General features: G+C 49.6%; 1 protein-coding gene and 1 pseudogene across 1 annotated transcript; both read right to left on the reverse strand.

Moving 5' to 3' along the window:
• Positions 1–822: 822 nt before the first annotated feature.
• On the reverse strand, positions 823–1285 carry LOC106804506 (AT-hook motif nuclear-localized protein 18-like). The gene is made up of 2 exons (XM_014805775.1): positions 1217–1285; positions 823–1098 (listed from the first exon to the last, which is right to left on the reverse strand). The coding sequence occupies exons 1-2, from the start codon at positions 1283–1285 to the stop codon at positions 823–825; spliced, it is 345 nt and encodes a 114-aa protein (XP_014661261.1).
• Positions 1286–1508: 223 nt separating this feature from the next.
• On the reverse strand, positions 1509–9523 carry LOC101777145 (annotated as a pseudogene).
• Between the last annotated feature and the right edge of the window lie 7225 nt (positions 9524–16748).

Below are 16748 nucleotides of genomic sequence, written 5' to 3' on the forward strand. Positions count from 1 at the left end.
GATGCAGAGCCAGGAGCCAAAGATGAAAGTTGCATCTGCCTCGAAGGCAAACACTGGTTTGATGATGACTGGTGCCACCGATCTCGCGCGGAGAAACTTGGCGACTTCACCTACCTGGCGCGCTAGCTGTCGGTGTTTTAGACCGGCAACCCGCCTAGGGAGTACCCAAGGTGGTCTTTTGTGTGGTAGGTGTCGTCGAGAATCAAGGAGTTGATGGTGATGCAAGGAACACGGTTTAGACAGGTTCGGACTGCTAGATCGCGTAATACCCTACGTCCTGTGTGTTGGTTGTATTGAACTTGTGTTGAGTTGTGCTTGCTCTCTGGAGGGGGTCCCTGCTCGCCCTTATATAGTCAGGGGAGCAGGGTTACAGGGCAGGACTTCTAGTCGAGTACATTATAGAGTCCTACTCTAACTCGGTAGAGTAGTTTCCTTTGGACCCGACTAGTCTTCGGGGGGTCCAGGAAGCCTACGCGCCCTGCAAAGTAGTCTTCATGTCCGAGCAGGTTTCGGGTACGTTCGCCTGATCGGGTCCATACAAGTCTTACAAGTCTTCCGATGGGCCCTAGGGTGCCCAGCCGACAACCATCTCTACCACCGCGTCCGAACCAGCGCACCCGCCTCCGTTCCTACCTACCCAGCCAGCCACGCGTGGGCCCAGACCTTGCGTGTCCCCACATGTCATCGGTGCTCAACGTGTGGTCATCTACTTATCTACCCGCCCATGCTTTCACCATGGGAGACGGAAACCAACGATGCTACCATCCACACGTCACTTGAACGGAGCCGTTCCGTTTCATTCCGTCCAACTGCGACTGCTACCTACTGCTCCGTGACTTTTCCCCTCTCTGTTCCCCACGCCATGGCACCGCCCATGGCCAGAGGTTGGTGCTGGGAGGGCAGGGCCAACAACAGCTTCGGCGGCTGTACCACCTGCCCTGCTGAGGTGGCGGTGGAGAGGTCGGGCTTGACGTCGGTGTCGGGGGCGTCAGGTAGCGGGAGGCGCTCGTAGACAACGTTGGCGAAGGTGGCGGCGAAGACGGTGATGGGCCCCGCGGCGACGAGCGGCCCCACAATGCAGTCGCCGACGACCTGGCCCTACCCGGTGGAGAGCAGGCCCGACACCTTGGGCGGCGCTCTCTTCCCTCTCCTTCTCCTCCGCCGGATTCGACCGGCCCCCACTCCCTCTTCCCTCGCTCCTCCTCCCTCTCCCGGCCGAGGCGGCGCAGGCGGCTGGGGCCGAGGCGGGGCGGCGCGGCCGGGGCCGGGGAGACGGCTCGGGCATGGCCGAGTGGGGCGGCGCGGCCGGGGCGGGCGGCCGGGCTGAGGTAGCACGGTGCGGCCAGGGCCGGGGAGGTGGCTTGGGCCTGACCGAGGCAGCTCGGGTGCGGTCGGGCGGGCGGCCGGGACCGAGGCGGGGCGGCACGGGAGCCCTCTGGACGGACGGAATTTTTTTGGCAGAAGCTTTACTTGCTTTAATATTAGGTAGAGATTTGACAAATAAAGCATAAAAAACACTTTGAGTACAAATATTTGATGCACACAAATGTGGCCGTATGTACAGAATATCTTAAATAAATGTTGGAAGAGGGTAAAGATATATATAAGTGAATTGTAAGAAGAACATAGTATTGAATCTAGCTGCGCTATTTGCGTGTCACTTTGCTAGTTCTTCATATGCTAGAGCTAGACCGTGACTGAAATGATCGTAGGGCGCACCTTGGCGGAGCAAAATGCAGGTCACTGACGCAGGAGATCGACCAACCTATTGAAATTCTCACGCGAGGAGCCGCCCTCGCCGAGGCACTTGGAAGCAGCATCCCTCAGCATCCTTGCCCTCTCCGCCATCCCCTCGTCGCCGATGACCCTTTCCTCCTTTGTCACGATACCATCTTCACCGGACGATACCGCCAAGCCTGTCCTCCAGGTGTCGCAGATGTAACTCCGGTTCGCGAACTGGTCGACGAAGTATGGCCAGCACAGGAACGGCACGCCGTCCCTCACCCCTTCCATCGTCGAGTTCCACCCGCAGTGCGACACGAAGCACGCCACGGCGCGGTGCGCCAGAACCTGAACGTTGAGACGAGGAGTAAGTCGAGAAATCAGAACCACGAATCCACGATCATGAGGGAGCAAAGATGAACATGGTCGATCTGGTAACTACTACACCTGCTGCTGGGGGCACCAGCTGACCACCATGCCCTTTCCGGCGACACGATCCTTGAACTCGTCGAACCACGCCTCGCTCAGGTCGCCGGTCGTGAAGTCCGGGCGCACCACCCAGAGGAACGGGCGGCCAGTGAGCTCCAGCCCCTCAGCGAGCTCCGTGAACTGGCGCGGGTCGAAGATGGCGAAGCTGCCGAACGCGACGTACACGACGGAGCCGTCGGGCTGCGCGTCGAGCCACGGCAGCCCCCCGTGTCCTCCGGGAAAAACTGCCCCACGGGCTTCCGCAGCGCCGCGTCGGCGAACAGCGGGCCGATGGGCAGGATGCCCGGGAACAGCTCGAACGCCGCGGCCTCGGCGCCGCGGAACGAGTCGCACACGATGATCTTGGCGTGGTCGCGTGCCGCCTGGGTGTTCCGGGAAACCAGCTGGTAGGCGAGCTCCCGTCCTTCGATGGCGCCGTCGATGCTCCATGGCATCTCCGACGGGCACAGCGGCGGCAATCCCGGGGCGAGCTCGAACGAATCGTGCCGATTCGAGGTTCATCAGCTCTCATTCGCCACACAGGACACAGTGACACACTGTGAAAATGAATTTCCCTTGGTATTACGTCGTGCGAGGAATCGAGGAGACAACCAAAATTATTATGCCAAGCAAACAAATTGAGATCACACAAGACATCTCGAGCTAGCAATGGTGATGCTTCATGGTTCATGCAACTAACCATACCCTTTTCGTCGAAGAAGCCTTCCTCGATCAGCTGGGGGACCTTGAACAGCGTCCCGAGGCACGCCGCGGAGGCAGGGAACACGGCGGCCACCCGGACGCCGAGCTTCTTGGCGGCCTCTAAGCACATCCCCATGTTCACGTCGCCGACGAGCCACTTGACCTTTGTCTCCCTGATGAGCTGCTCCAGGTATCCCGGCACGCACCGCGAGAGCGCGTCCACGAACCTGCAGAGGTCCCTGCGGTCGTCGCCGTCGCCCAGCCCGTCGGGGACGGACACCAGGCGGATCCCGTCCGGGAGCGCGGCGCTGCCACCGGCTGCCGGCGGAGGCCGCAGGGCGGCGAGCACGAGGGCGTGGATGGGCTCGGTGTTGACGAAGGTGACCTGGAAGCCGCGGTCGACGAGGCGGTGCGAGAGCTCCATGAGATGGGTGACGTGGCCCTGCGCCGGGAGCGGCAGGACCAGGACGTGAGGCGCCGCGGTGGCCGTGTCCATGGGCTGCCTCTGCGAGCTCGTTCTCTCCGTAACCTGCGCGGCGGTGAGCTCTGCGGCCGTGCAGTCGGCCGGCGAGGCGCGAGGAGTGTGTGGAGCACTGGAGCGTGACAACCTGCGGGCAAGTGGGGAGTTTTGATGTGAAGAGTACTCTTCTTTTCCACATCGTCAACGTCAAATGTTTGCACGCGAGTCATTGCTCTTATCGACATGCCGGATGAAACGAGAGATTTTTTTATCGGCCAAATTACTCCTATACTTTCGTTCAATTTACCTCTAAACACTATTTAGTTCAACTTGTTCTTTTTTTCTCTATACACAAGTTGAAATTTAATTTATTTCTCTATACACAAGTTGAATTTTAATTTAAGAATTTGCAGGATGATAGTGGACACCATAGTCTATATTAAAAAAATATTTTATGAATTTTTCATCATTATTTTTTAATATAATTTTGTATCTCAAGGATAAGTTTTATTATTAAATATCCTACCCTATCAAAATAATGATAAAAATTCATGATATATTTTTCTAACATGTCTTATGATGTCTTGCTATCATCTTGCAAAATTTAAACTTAAGCCTCCACTTGTGCATGCATGAAGAAACAAAAAGATAAAAATGGCATAGTTTAGAGGTTAAACTGAAAAAAAATACTTTAGGGGTTTAGGGGTTATCTAGACTTGGTTATACTTGAGGGGAGTAATTTGAATTTTTTTATCAGGAGTGATAAATGGTGGATTCCTGTCCACTGAATTCTCTCTTCCACGTCACCGGTAAAGTGTACGGTTTCGGAGGTGAAAAATCCAGCTGCCAAGCTAAGAAACACACTAATATAGTAGATGAAAATTTCAGCACCTTCGTTTTAAAAAGTAAATTTCTCGAGGAACGCATATTTGACATTTGACAACGATTGGGCACTAGCTAAGCCGGGGTGTGCAGTTCATAAACTCAAGACAGATGAAAACGGCTGAATCTATACCTATACCTATTATTAAAGCGAGTAACGTCTCTGCCTGCAATTTTCGTCCGTCGCGCTCGTTTTGCAAAAAACCCCTCAGACTTTCGTGAAATCAACCCGCAGTCCATCGATTAGGGCCGGTCATTTTTGCAAAAAAACCCTGTGACTAATTAGCAACAATGCATTAACATAGTCATTTGTCAACAATGGAAAATTCAGAGTTGATGTCAGGGACAGCAAAACAATGGTCCTCACAGTTACTCATAAGCAAAAGCAGCAAGCCATAGCCAGTAAAGCAATAGTTCAGAGTTTATCATATGACATTATGACACTTCTGATCCAAATATCACATGTGAGAGAAGATAAAAGGTTATGAAATAAGAAAAATAGTAACCACTATGCACCTTATAGTAAGTTGACCCATACAGCTTCATAAAAACATTCACCGCCGGCTCCTGTAATACCGACCTCCTCCTCCTCGTGTAATACATATCGGATAACAAAAGGTAAATAATCATCTAAATCTGAGGTGAACTTCAAATTCTGCAGTAAATCCAAACAATGGGAGTACCAACACTCGAGTAAACAATCAAGGAATCATTTCGCACGATTAGCCTTGCTCAGAGCTACCGAGCTAGCTTGGGTCGAAAGCAAATGACGCGAAGGGGAAACGGACCTTGCAAGAAGCGGCGGAGCGAGCCGGGACGACGGCCAGCGGGGAGTGGTCGCAGAGGGCGGGGAAGAGCCTGCCCCGGCCCCGCGGCCGTGACGAGGAGGAGGAGAGCGACGCGCGGCGGGGGCGCGGGGAGGAAGGGTCCGATGAGGAGGCCCTACGGCGGTGCTGCTCGAAGGCGCGGAGGAACTCGAGCGCGGCCGTGGCGGGCGGGCGGGCGGCACACCCACAGGCCTCCTCTCCTCCTCCCTCCGGTCCCCACCTCCTCCTCTTCCTCTCTCTCTCTCTCTCTCTCTCTCTCTCTCTCTCCTCCCTCTTCCCCGGCCGAGGCGGGCGGCCGGGGCCGAGGCCGGGGAGGGGGCGGCGCGGGGAGGGGCGGCTCGGTCGGCGCGGGACGTGGAGGGCGGCGCGGTCGGGTCAGCGACGCGCAGCCGGGTCACCCCTCGCCCTCGCCGCGCCCAGGGGCTGCGCGGGGGCGCGCCCAATCCCCCGAAGAAAGAGAAGCCTTTTCCCCCTTAACCCCCTCCCTTCCCTCCTTTTTCCACCCGAGCCCCCCGTCTCTTCAGAATTGGACTGCGAGTTGATTTCACAAAACTTCAGGGAGTTTTTGCAAAATGACCACGACGTACGAAAACCCCAGGCAGAGACGTTACTTGTTTTAATAATAGGTAAAGACTTACCGTCTTTAATCATCATTTTCTAATAAAACTTTTAGCAATGGAGCGCAAGTGATATGGATGAGATGAAAAAAAATCAAATATATAGCTATATTTCTACACTGACTCTTTAGTTAAAATCTTCTCCATTAGATCATCAAAAAGCAAACGCTCCGTATAGGAGTATATATGAATCTCGATATGTTAGCTTAGATTTTTATTCTTGCACAGCAGTAGCATGCACGTACATGAATATTGATCTGTTAACTTCTTGATTTTATTTATGTTCTTTTGTTTTTTCTAGAGTTGTTGGCAAAGAAGATTTCCATCTACGGACGGGGCAATGCATTAACGCTGCATGCAGGATGCGAACGGACGCGCGCCTCGTCCCAACAAAAAAGTAGCGCCGACTCCTACGCAGATCAAAACCGAACACCTTTCCCGACGCAATACGTATAGATGAAAAACGAATTGAGGGAGCATATAGGAATCAAACTACTTATTCTTCATATTTTAATTCCAAAGTTAATTATTATAGTTGTACTGGATATTGACTATTTGGCTGATTTAGACCGTCATAAAATCCAGCTGTGTATATTCTTCTCTTTTTTAATTCCGAAATTAATTATTATAGTTGTGTTGGATATTGACTGTTTGGCTGATTAGATCTTCATAAAATTCAATGATGTATGTTTTTCTCTTTTTTCGATTAATATGGAAATTTCTAGAACCTCTCAACGAACATTATTGTATTAAGATAATAGATTGCAGGTTGGGTTCTTAAGAAAGTTATTACGTGCATAACAGTTATTTCTCATTAATTTTGCACAAAATTGTCGAGGTCGGCTGACCTCGATAAAAGGGCCTAGATCCAAGCATGGTAAAACTTCAAAGCACTAGCTGCAGAAATGTTGAGGGAAGAATAAAGCTAGCTGAAAACCCTGTATTTTTTAAACTTTCATTTTTGTGAAAGAAAGGGACATGTTTTTAATATGTTTTCCAATATAGAACATTAAACTTTATGAAAATTTAGTAGGAGTACATAATCGAATAGCTGAGGTGGTTCCTCAAATGCCTCTTTATGAAGGTGATTCCATTCATCACTTAATGAAGGTGCATCGTTTTCATTCACTTAGCAAGTTCACAAACTTGTTGAAGTTCTCGGACGACGATCCACTTCCACCGATGCACCGGCGAGAAGCATCCATGAAGAGTTGTGCCGTCTCCTTGATGTCGTCGTCGCCGAGGACCTGCTCCACCTTGCTCCTCAACTCCTCCTTCGTCACGATGCCATCCGCGCCAGGCGACACCGCGACGCCGGTCTTCCAAACATCGGTGATGTAGGTCCGGTCCAGGTACTGATCACAGAAGTAGGGCCAGCACAGGAACGGCACGCCGTTCCTGACACCCTCCATCGTCGAGTTCCACCCGCAGTGGGATACGAAGCACGCCACCGCACGGTGCGCCAGGACCTGTTAGAAATGAAATAGAGCATATTCCATCACACACTCTGTCGCCATGTTAATTTCTATCAGTAGCTGCAGTGACCTGTTGCTGGGAACACCAGCTGACGATGATGCCCATGCCGGCGACGCGTTGCTGGAACTCGGCGAGCCACGCCTTGCTCAGGCCGACGGTGAAGTCCGGCCTTACCACCCACAGGAACGGGCGCCCGGTGAGCTCCAGCCCCTCGGCAACCTCCTCGAACTGGCGCGTGTCGAAGATGGCAAGGCTGCCGAAAGCTACGTACACGACGGACCGGTCCGGCTGCGCGTCGAGCCACTTGATGCAGCTCTCGTCTTCCGGCAGGAAGTGTCCCACGGGCTTCTGCAACTCCTGGTCGGCGAACAGCGGGCCAATGGGCATGAGGTTGGAGAAGAGCTTGAACGCCCCAATCTCGGCCTCATGGAACGAGTTGCAGATGACCACCTCGCCGAGGTTCTCCAACTTGTAGAACCTTGTCAACGCCTGGAACAACGCCGGGTTCCCTACTGGCGCGCCCATCTCGACCATCCACGGCATCCTCGTCGTATGGAGCGGCGGCATCTCGGGAGCGACCTGGAACGTCTCATCTCGCTCTGGCCAGCCTGCAATACGAGCACGGGTTGTTCGTATGGTTGAGTAGAATTATTCATCAACCTGTTCTCCCTCAGGAGTTTTAATTTTAGGTGTCATAATAAGTAGTATTAAAAATTAAAAAAAAACCAGTGGCTAGTAATCAAAACCCTCATATAGGAACATATTTATCTTTACCCGGTAATCAGTTTGTGATAAACGTTAGTTAGTAGTTACTGTATACACATTTTCATCAATGTTTGTAGTTTTTCACTTTGTATTGCACCTGCATATTTTTTAATTAATACTTAACTTAAGCAACATGTGTTTAACGTGAAAATCAATATTCTTATATCTTCTTCTATATGGTCTACGTAATGGCATACATCATACATGCCGTAACTTAGTATTTTCTATAATAACATAAAGAAAAGGGTAATCAGAACCATATGTTCATTTGGGTGTTTTATAATGGCACAATGGGGCTAATTTGTGTTATTTTTAATAATGGTATATGTATATAATTTAAATAAAATGAAAATCTATAGACTATTTTCTTATTTTTATTTTAAATTACCTTTTATAATAGTATAGGTGAGCAATTTAGATATCTAAAGTAACCTTACAACTTTTATCGATAAAGATTGTAAGGTTACTTTAGATTATTTTTTATGATGGTAGAGGTGGTTAGACTCTGTTTGAAATTTGGATCATTAGCTATTAATATTTAGCTAGCTGATAGCTCATGACTAAAATTAGCTAGCTCACTAGCTGAAGGGTACATGGATCCATAAGGTAATAAATTGGTTAAGGTGGTTGGAACTGTTAAATGTCCGGAATGCAGGCAAACATGAAAAAAAAGGATAAAACTAATTTTAGCTTGATTGGGATAGCTAATGGGATAATTGTTAGCTAGTGCCATGCTAATTGTTAGAACGTTTATTAGCTACCACCCGTTTGAATCCTTAGCACCTAACAATTATAGATATAGATATAGATAATTAGATATAGATATAGGGGTTACTTTAGACTATTCCATAATTATAAAGGTGGGTAATCTTTTTTAAAAACACAATGTATCAGGTAACTAAGATGATAAGAGTCTATCAGATTAATGTCGGATATTTATGATTTTTATGAGAATGTTTAAGATTTATCCTTTTCCTATCACATCTCGTAAAGCTGTAGGATTAACGTGAAGCCCCTAAAGAAAACTATTAGTAAGATGTAATCTTTGACTAAACCGCAAGACGGAATATGTAGTTGTAAGTTTTAAAAGGGACCAGCTTGCAACTATTAGTACACGCACCCTGCTCGTTGATGAGTCCTTCCTCTACCAACTTGGGGATGTTGAGCATGATTGCTAAGCACGCCGCCGACGCCGTCCAGAACGAGGCGAGCCTGACGCCGAGCTTCTTGGCGGCCTCAGAGCACGCACCCAAGGTCATGTCGCCGACGAGCCACTTGAACTTGGGCCTCCCGGCCGCCTCCATCTCGGCGACGAGCCGCTCCAGGTGCCCCGGCATGTGCTGGTAGCAGGAGTCGACGAGCTTGCTGAGGTCCTTGCGGTCCTCGTCATTGGCCAGCCCGTCGGGGATGGATGCCAGGTGGATGCCGCCAAGCACCGCCGCGCCACCCGCCGGCAGCGCCGAGAGCACCCTCGCATGTTGCATCTCGGTGTTCACGAAGGTAACCTCGAAGCCTTGGTCGACCAACCGGTGGGAGAGCTCCATGAGTGGGGTGACGTGGCCCTGAGCCGGGAACGACAGAACGAGGATGTGAGCCTTGGCCATGCCGTGCTCTGGATGCGCAGGACCAGAGGCGTGCTTGTTTATTTGCAGCCACTGGATGCCAGAATGCCGGGCATTGTCTCGTTGGTATACATGTTCTTTTATAGTTTACCTGAACATATCTATGGATCCTTTTGATGTTCTTTCGCCTGTGGGTTTTTAAGTGCATTTTTAATGTTCTTTATTTGCTTTAACTCATCTGTGGATCTTTGAGATGTTCTTTATTTACTCGGTAATTCAAGCATCTATCTATCTATCTATTTGTATCTATCTATCTATCTATTTGTGTGCCTATCTATCTATCTATCTATCTATCTATCTATCTATCTGTAGCGGAACCACCTCGGATTAACTCAACTAAAGCACGGTTAAGTCGCTTAAGATGCGATCCTCATACCTTAATCGCGTTAACTCGAGGTGCCGTCGGATTTCATCCGATTTAACCACTTGACAGGACCGAGTTAGCATAACCCACACGAAGGTGAGTGGTTCCAGAGAATACAACAGGTCCACCATTTGATTAACCAGTTGTTACACACTTGGTTGTAAATCAGAGTTTAACAAGTTCTGAAGAAAACAACAGAAGATAAAACAAAGCGGAAGCTACTCGTCAGGGTCGGATGTCCCTGGTGAGGCCAGCCAGGACATCAATGATCCCATTCCCCGCTGTCCGAGGAGGGATCCCACTCGACCGTCCAACCCGGAGGGAGCTGGGGCGGCCAAGTGCCAGCAGCAAGCTCAGAAGCTGCAACTTCACCTCAAAAGAGAAGCCACAAACAAGGCTGAGGTTCTAAGCTCAACAAGACTTAACCGACCGGTAGGAAAAACTACTCCACCACGTCTAGACATGCAAGACTCTTTGGCTGAGGGGTTTGTTTGCCAAAAGCACTATGTAGATCCTTATTTCCAAGTTTTAGCTCAAATTCTAAGTTCATTAACCAGTCTACATTTGCAACTTACTCTAAGCAAACATAGATCCAACTTTATGCAAACAAGCTCATCATCAAGGTCATGTCATCATCAGACTCTTTTATTACTCAGTGTAGCATAGCGATCAAGCAGTCTCAAACTGTGAGAGGTAGACGAATCGATTCGAGTTCTTTAACCATGCATGGTGAACCTAATCTCATGATATCCGCGCACCACCGAGGGTCGCTTCCTGTGTCGGCCTTCCCCATCAATTCCCTAACCCGTGTCGGACCCACTTCCTTTGGTGCAAGGTTCCACAGACCCGGCCTGTGCCATTCTGTGACCACACTTGCCACCACGTGCGGCCGCAGGGGAACTTCCTTCCAAGGACAGTGGGGCGACCGCTCACGTCTAGGTTCAATCAGGTACTAGGCTTCCCCATCCCATACTGAGTATGAGGTTAGTACTTTCAAACACTTGATCATGAACACCACCACTGTCGGGCCTTAACAGATTCAGTAAACAGATGAGGCGATCAGCTGACCAGCAAAAGAGTTAACCAAAACCCTGCCTCGTCCATCGTCCTTATAGTTGTAACATAAGGGAAACCAACCAACTCCTATAACTCGCGAGTGACAGGAAATCACTCGGCTTTTACCGATTCCTATTTAAGCATAGCAACTACTCGACCCAACAGACTAGTGTACATTTCAAAGGAACTAGGGCATGCATCTATGGTTGCAGACAACTCCTATACGTAAATGCACAATCATGAGAAGGAAGGCATGCGCAAGTTTGGAAAGATGGGTTCATGCTCCGGGCTTGCCTTCAAGCGGAGGGGAGGAGAACTGGTCTTCAGCTGGGGCGGCTTCGGCTTCTGGAGTTGGCAGCTCAGCTACAGCTCCGTCTTCGGGCGCCGGGTGTAGCTCGTAGACGCCGTCAGCGAGATGTAACTCTACACGAATGCAATGCAGGAGTTAGTGTTTAGACGGTTATTTCAACAACACTTGCAGTTTAAGCTCGGACACTTGTAGCAAGGCTACAGAAAAGGTGGGGAAGTTTACTTTAGTTGGTGGAGAGCAAGATAAAAGGGTCGGATGGGAATAGACTTGTGATCTGACCCTTAAACTTTAAGGGATAACTGTGTTCGAGGTCCTCAGACTTAACGTAGAGAAATCCCAATCTTTTACACAGATACCCTTGGGTCAAGGAAACAGATACAGCCGAGCCCTCCGGCGAGGCGGATAAGGGTCGGCGGAACAGACAGGGTTGGGCGAGACGGAAAGGGGTCGGGCAAACAGATAGGGTCGGGCGAACCGGTAAGGGGTCGGCAGCTTACCTTCAGGGTTATAGGTGAAGCTTTGGGGTCGGGAAGGAACAGACTTGGGCGGAAGGACTCAAGCGCTAAGGCTTGGGCGGCGGCGAGGTTGGAGGGTGCTCCGGCGGCGACGGAGCTTCTTGTGGGCAACAAGGAAGCTCTAGCACAGCACGGAGGAGCAGACGGCTGGGTGGATTGGGGAGAAGCGGGTCTGAGCGGAGAAGGGGAACTCTCAAAAGTTTCAGTGGGATTGCTCAAGTGTGCTCAGAGTAGGGACGGCGAAACAGCAAAGGCGAAGGAACTCCGGAGGAACTCTGGCATTCCCTTTTATAGCGGCGCGAAAGAGAGAGAGATGGAGTAGCACGAAGACCGGAAGAAAATGATGGAGTGCGCTGCCATGGCGGCGATTGAGCGGCGATGGGCGGTGGAACAGAACTTCGGAGATAGCGTCTTCGGCCATTGGGCACTGGAGACAAGGCGGCGCAGGCGCGGTTTTGCCGGGGTTGAGATTTGGCGGAGGCGGGCATCGTCGAGCGGCAGATTTGACTGGTGTGACAGGGAGAACATCACTACAAGCGAGGTTGCAACAGGTGAAAAGACAGGGCGAGCTGCGTTGCGGTCGAGCACAAAACAGCGGCATTGCCGGAGCATGGCACTGGTGGGGCGAGAAAAGGAGCTGTCGCTGCCGGAGTCGGGGTTGGCGATGGAGGAATCAAGCCACACGGCGGAGAAGCTCTGAAGCGGCGCATGCTGCTTGGGTGCGTCTGCCTCGGAAGATTCGGTAAAGATTTTGGGTCCACCAGTCAGTCTCGGTTGTTCCACAGCTCCAAGATTGAAAGGAACACTGCGGTTGAGACTTAGAAGGAACCGGTGGTTCTGGTTGGGTTTTCAGGGGTCGGGACCGGGAACTGGAGGTTGAGCGCTTAAGCTCAGGGGAGCTAAGTCAGCGGGATTAGGGACTTGGATTAGGATTAACTCGGCTGATTTAACCAGGATCGTTACACTATCTATCTATCTATCTATCTCGGCGTCCATGCATGCGAGTTTGGTTGCACACCACCTCTCTCGGTGTCTCATCTCCATGACACCATTGACTGCAACATACATTCCAACATGCTTGTATGTAATTGTGATGACGCCTCCTACGGCCTCGTAGACAATGGCCATCTTGCACCTGTTGCCCTCCACATTCAGCTCCAAACCTTCGAATTGCCCCTTGTAGATGGTTGTATTGTCCTCAAGTTGCTCCGTCACTAGATCCATCACTCCGCTCCTGAATCCAAATGCTACTCCATCCAAATTAAATGATGCGCTCTCTATCACCCGTTGAAGTCCTTTCCCCTAACTGTCAGCAATGACTATGATCTGCGATTACTAGGGTGGGTGCAATTTTTTGCATGTTTGTCTAGCTCTGATAACCCTACTCGTTGTGGCGGAGGTCGGTAGGAGACAAACACACTTGATTGCATATGCATTTCATCCTCCTCCTCCTCCTCTCTCTCTCACACACACACACAACTAAATCTCTCGCAAGGCGCATATGAAATTTAGTCAACATGGTAGTGTGGCTGCTGTGTTTGTCAAGGTGTTGGCTCTAATGGTGATGGTTGTCGTGATTGGAATCGTGTGAACTGTTGGGATACGAGGTAGGCTACGCTAGCGCAAATCAAAATTTTCTACCGCGTATAACCAGGAAGAACTGCCGTATAAGGATCACGGGATTACCACTCGACGCACTACTGGTGCGGAAGATGTAGATATGCGTCGGTGCAGTGAAGACGATCACGTAGTCGTACGTAGTCGATCACGTGCAGCAGCTCCTCAGCAGCTCGTCCACGTGCACAGCAAGATCGCCTCCGGTACCGCGGCTCGTCGTCGGCTCGTCGTGGCTCGTCGGCGGCTCGTCCAAGTGCTGCAGGCGCAACACCTCCAAGGTATCCACACGTGCAGGGAGGAAGCGTCGCAAGCCGGATTGCTAGATCCGCGAGTTGCAACAGGCGAGGGCGTGGGAGGCGCGGCAAGTGTATTCAGCCAAAAGGTGTAAACCCTAGGGCGCCCCCACCCCTTTATTTATAGAGGTTCTTGATGGGCCTCTGGATCCGAGGCCCATTAGTACTCCTAAACCTAATCCAACTCGGATCAGATCCGAATTGGGCTTCCAGCCCCTTAAGTGTGTGACCCTATGGGTTCGGATACGTATAGACATGGCCCGAGTACTCCTACTCGGCCCAATAGTCGGTAGCGGCCTCTAGCAAGACGTGCCAACTCCTATACGCACACGAAGATCATATCAGACGAACCATCGCAACATAATATACATGCTATTCCCTTTGCCTCACGATATTTGGTCTAGCTTCAAGCCGACCGCTCTTTCTCGATCCTGTGATTCGGAATCCCTTTGTAGGTTAACTCTTAACCGTACGTAGCATGGCCATGCATTTTCGGATCCGATCACTCGAGGGGCCCAGAGATATCACTCTCAATCAGAGAGGGGCAAATCCCATCTTGATTGACCATGTCTCATAGCATGCTTCTTGACAAACCCGAAAGCTACCTTTATAACTACCCTGTTACGGCGTAGCGTTTGATAGCCCCTAAGTAGGTCGATCCACATCTAGAATACATGCGACAATCTCAGGTCTAAGGACAAAGCGTATATGTTGTTTAAAGAGAGAACTACTTCTCGTGTTGGGTCAGTCCTAACACATGTCTCCACATGTGTCCACATTATTAGTTCAACATCTCCATGTCCATGACTTGTGAAACATAGTCATCAACTAATACATGTGCTAGTCTAATATTCATGTGTGTCCTCACATGAACTCCGACTAGAGACAACTTTAGAATAACCATACAAGTAAAGAGTTTCACATACAATTCACATAATTGCAAATCAATTCAAGTAGCCTTTAATGGATATTCAATGAACACAATATACAAATCATGGATACAAATGGAATATCATCATCTCTATGATTGCCTCTAGGGCATACCTCCAACAGTCTCCCACTTGCACTAGAGTCAATCTAGAAGGTACCTAATACCCATAGCTCTTACATGCGCATCATGCTTAGCCTGCGGGAGTGGTTTTGTCAACGGATCAGAAATGTTCAGATCCGTGTGTATTTTGCATATCTTGATCTCACCCCGGTTAACGAAGTCTCGAATGAGATGAAATCGCCGCATTACGTGTTTGTTCTTCTGGTGGTTCCTTGGCTCCTTTGCTTGCGCAATTGCCCCATTGTTATCACAGTAGAGATTCAATGGGCTGGACGCATTCGGGAACACACCAAGCTCAATGAGAAAATCCTTATCCAAACACCTTCCTTCGCGGCTTCCGAAGCCGCGATGTACTCGGCTTCTGTCGTAGAATCGGCCACCGTCTCCTGCTTGGAACTCTTCCAACTAACAACACCACCATTTAGTGTGAACACAAATCCTGATTGTGACTTTGAATCATCTCTGTTGGTTTGGAAACTAGCATCGGTGTAACCTGTTACAACGAGCTCCTCCTGACCTCCATAGACGAGGAACATATCTTTAGTCCTTCTCAAGTACTTAAGAATGTTTTTCACCGCTGTCCAGTGACTCTCACCTGGATCAGATTGGTGTCTGCTTGTCATACTTAGCGCATATGAAACATCTGGGCGAGTACTTATCATTGCATACATGATAGATCCAATAGCCGAGGCATATGGTACTCTACTCATGCGATCCCGCTCATCAGCAGTCGAAGGACACTGAGTCTTGCTGAGATGTATGCCATGTGACATAGGCAAGAACCCTTTCTTTGCCTCTTCCATGCTGAACCGCTTCAACACTTTGTCAATGTAAGTATCTTGACTCAAACCTATAAGCCTTCTCGATCTATCTCTATAGATCTTAATGCCCAGAATATATGCCGCTTCCCCTAAGTCCTTCATCGAAAAACTATTTTTCAGTGAAGTCTTTACGGACTCAAGCATAGGAATGTTATTTCCAATCAGTAATATGTCATCCACATATAAGATTAGAAATACTACAGAGCTCCCACTAACCTTCTTGTAAACACAAGACTCTTCTTCATTCTTGGTGAAGTCAAACCCTTTGACCACTTCATCAAAACGAATGTTCCAACTCCTAGATGCTTGCTTCAATCCATAAATGGATCTCTGAAGCTTGCATACCTTTCCAGCATTTTTCGGATCGACAAAACCCTCGGGCTGTATCATATACACGTCCTCAGCTAGGTTTCCATTCAGGAAAGCTGTCTTGACATCCATCTGCCATATCTCATAATCGAAATATGCAGCTACAGCTAGAATAATCCGAATGGACTTAAGCATCACTACGGGCGAGAAGGTCTCGTCGTAGTCAACTCCTTGAACTTGTCGAAAACCTTTTGCGACAAGTCGTGCTTTATAGATGTGAACATTTCCATCCATGTCCTTTTTCTTCTTATAGATCCACTTGCACTCTATGGCTTTAACACCATCAGGCGGGTCAACCAAGTTCCAAACTTGATTGTCTCCCATGGACTCTATTTCGGATTGCATGGCACTCTGCCATTTTTCGGAGTCTGGGTCCATCATTGCTTCTGCATATGTCGCAGGCTCATCATTGTCCAACAATAATATTTCCCGCATTTCGCGGAGCCTTGCCGACCTTCGTGGTTGTGGCGGTGCTTCTCTTGCCATGGGTATCTCAACTTGTTCTGCTACTTTAGCATCACTCATTGATTCTTGCCCGATTGGCTCATCTTGAACTTCTTCAAGATGCACTGTCTTTCCACTCTTTTCTCCTTTGAGAAACTCTTTCTCTAGGAAAACCCCGTTCCGAGCGACAAACACTTTGCCTTCTGATCGGTTGTAGAAATAATATCCCAAAGTTACCTTTGGATATCCCACGAAAATGCACTTATCCGACTTGGGTGTGATCTTGTCCGACTGAAGTCGCTTGACAAACACTTCACATCCCCAAATCTTTAGAAAAGACAGACTAGGAACCTTTCCAGTCCATATC

The sequence above is a fragment of the Setaria italica genome, chromosome IX (genome assembly GCF_000263155.2).
Source record: "Setaria italica strain Yugu1 chromosome IX, Setaria_italica_v2.0, whole genome shotgun sequence".
Classification (NCBI taxonomy): domain Eukaryota; kingdom Viridiplantae; phylum Streptophyta; class Magnoliopsida; order Poales; family Poaceae; genus Setaria; species Setaria italica.

What these genes read in the sequence shown, in the direction of transcription:
- LOC106804506 (XM_014805775.1), bottom strand. Translation starts at nt 1,285, where the DNA reads ATGCCCGAGCCGTCTCCCCGGCCCCGGCCGCGCCGCCCCGCCTCGGCC. An exon ending in CAGCCGCCTGCGCCGCCTCG is followed by an intron (nt 1,099 to 1,216) that starts GCCGGGAGAGGG and finishes TCCACCGGGTAG; the next exon opens with GGCCAGGTCGTCGGCGACTG.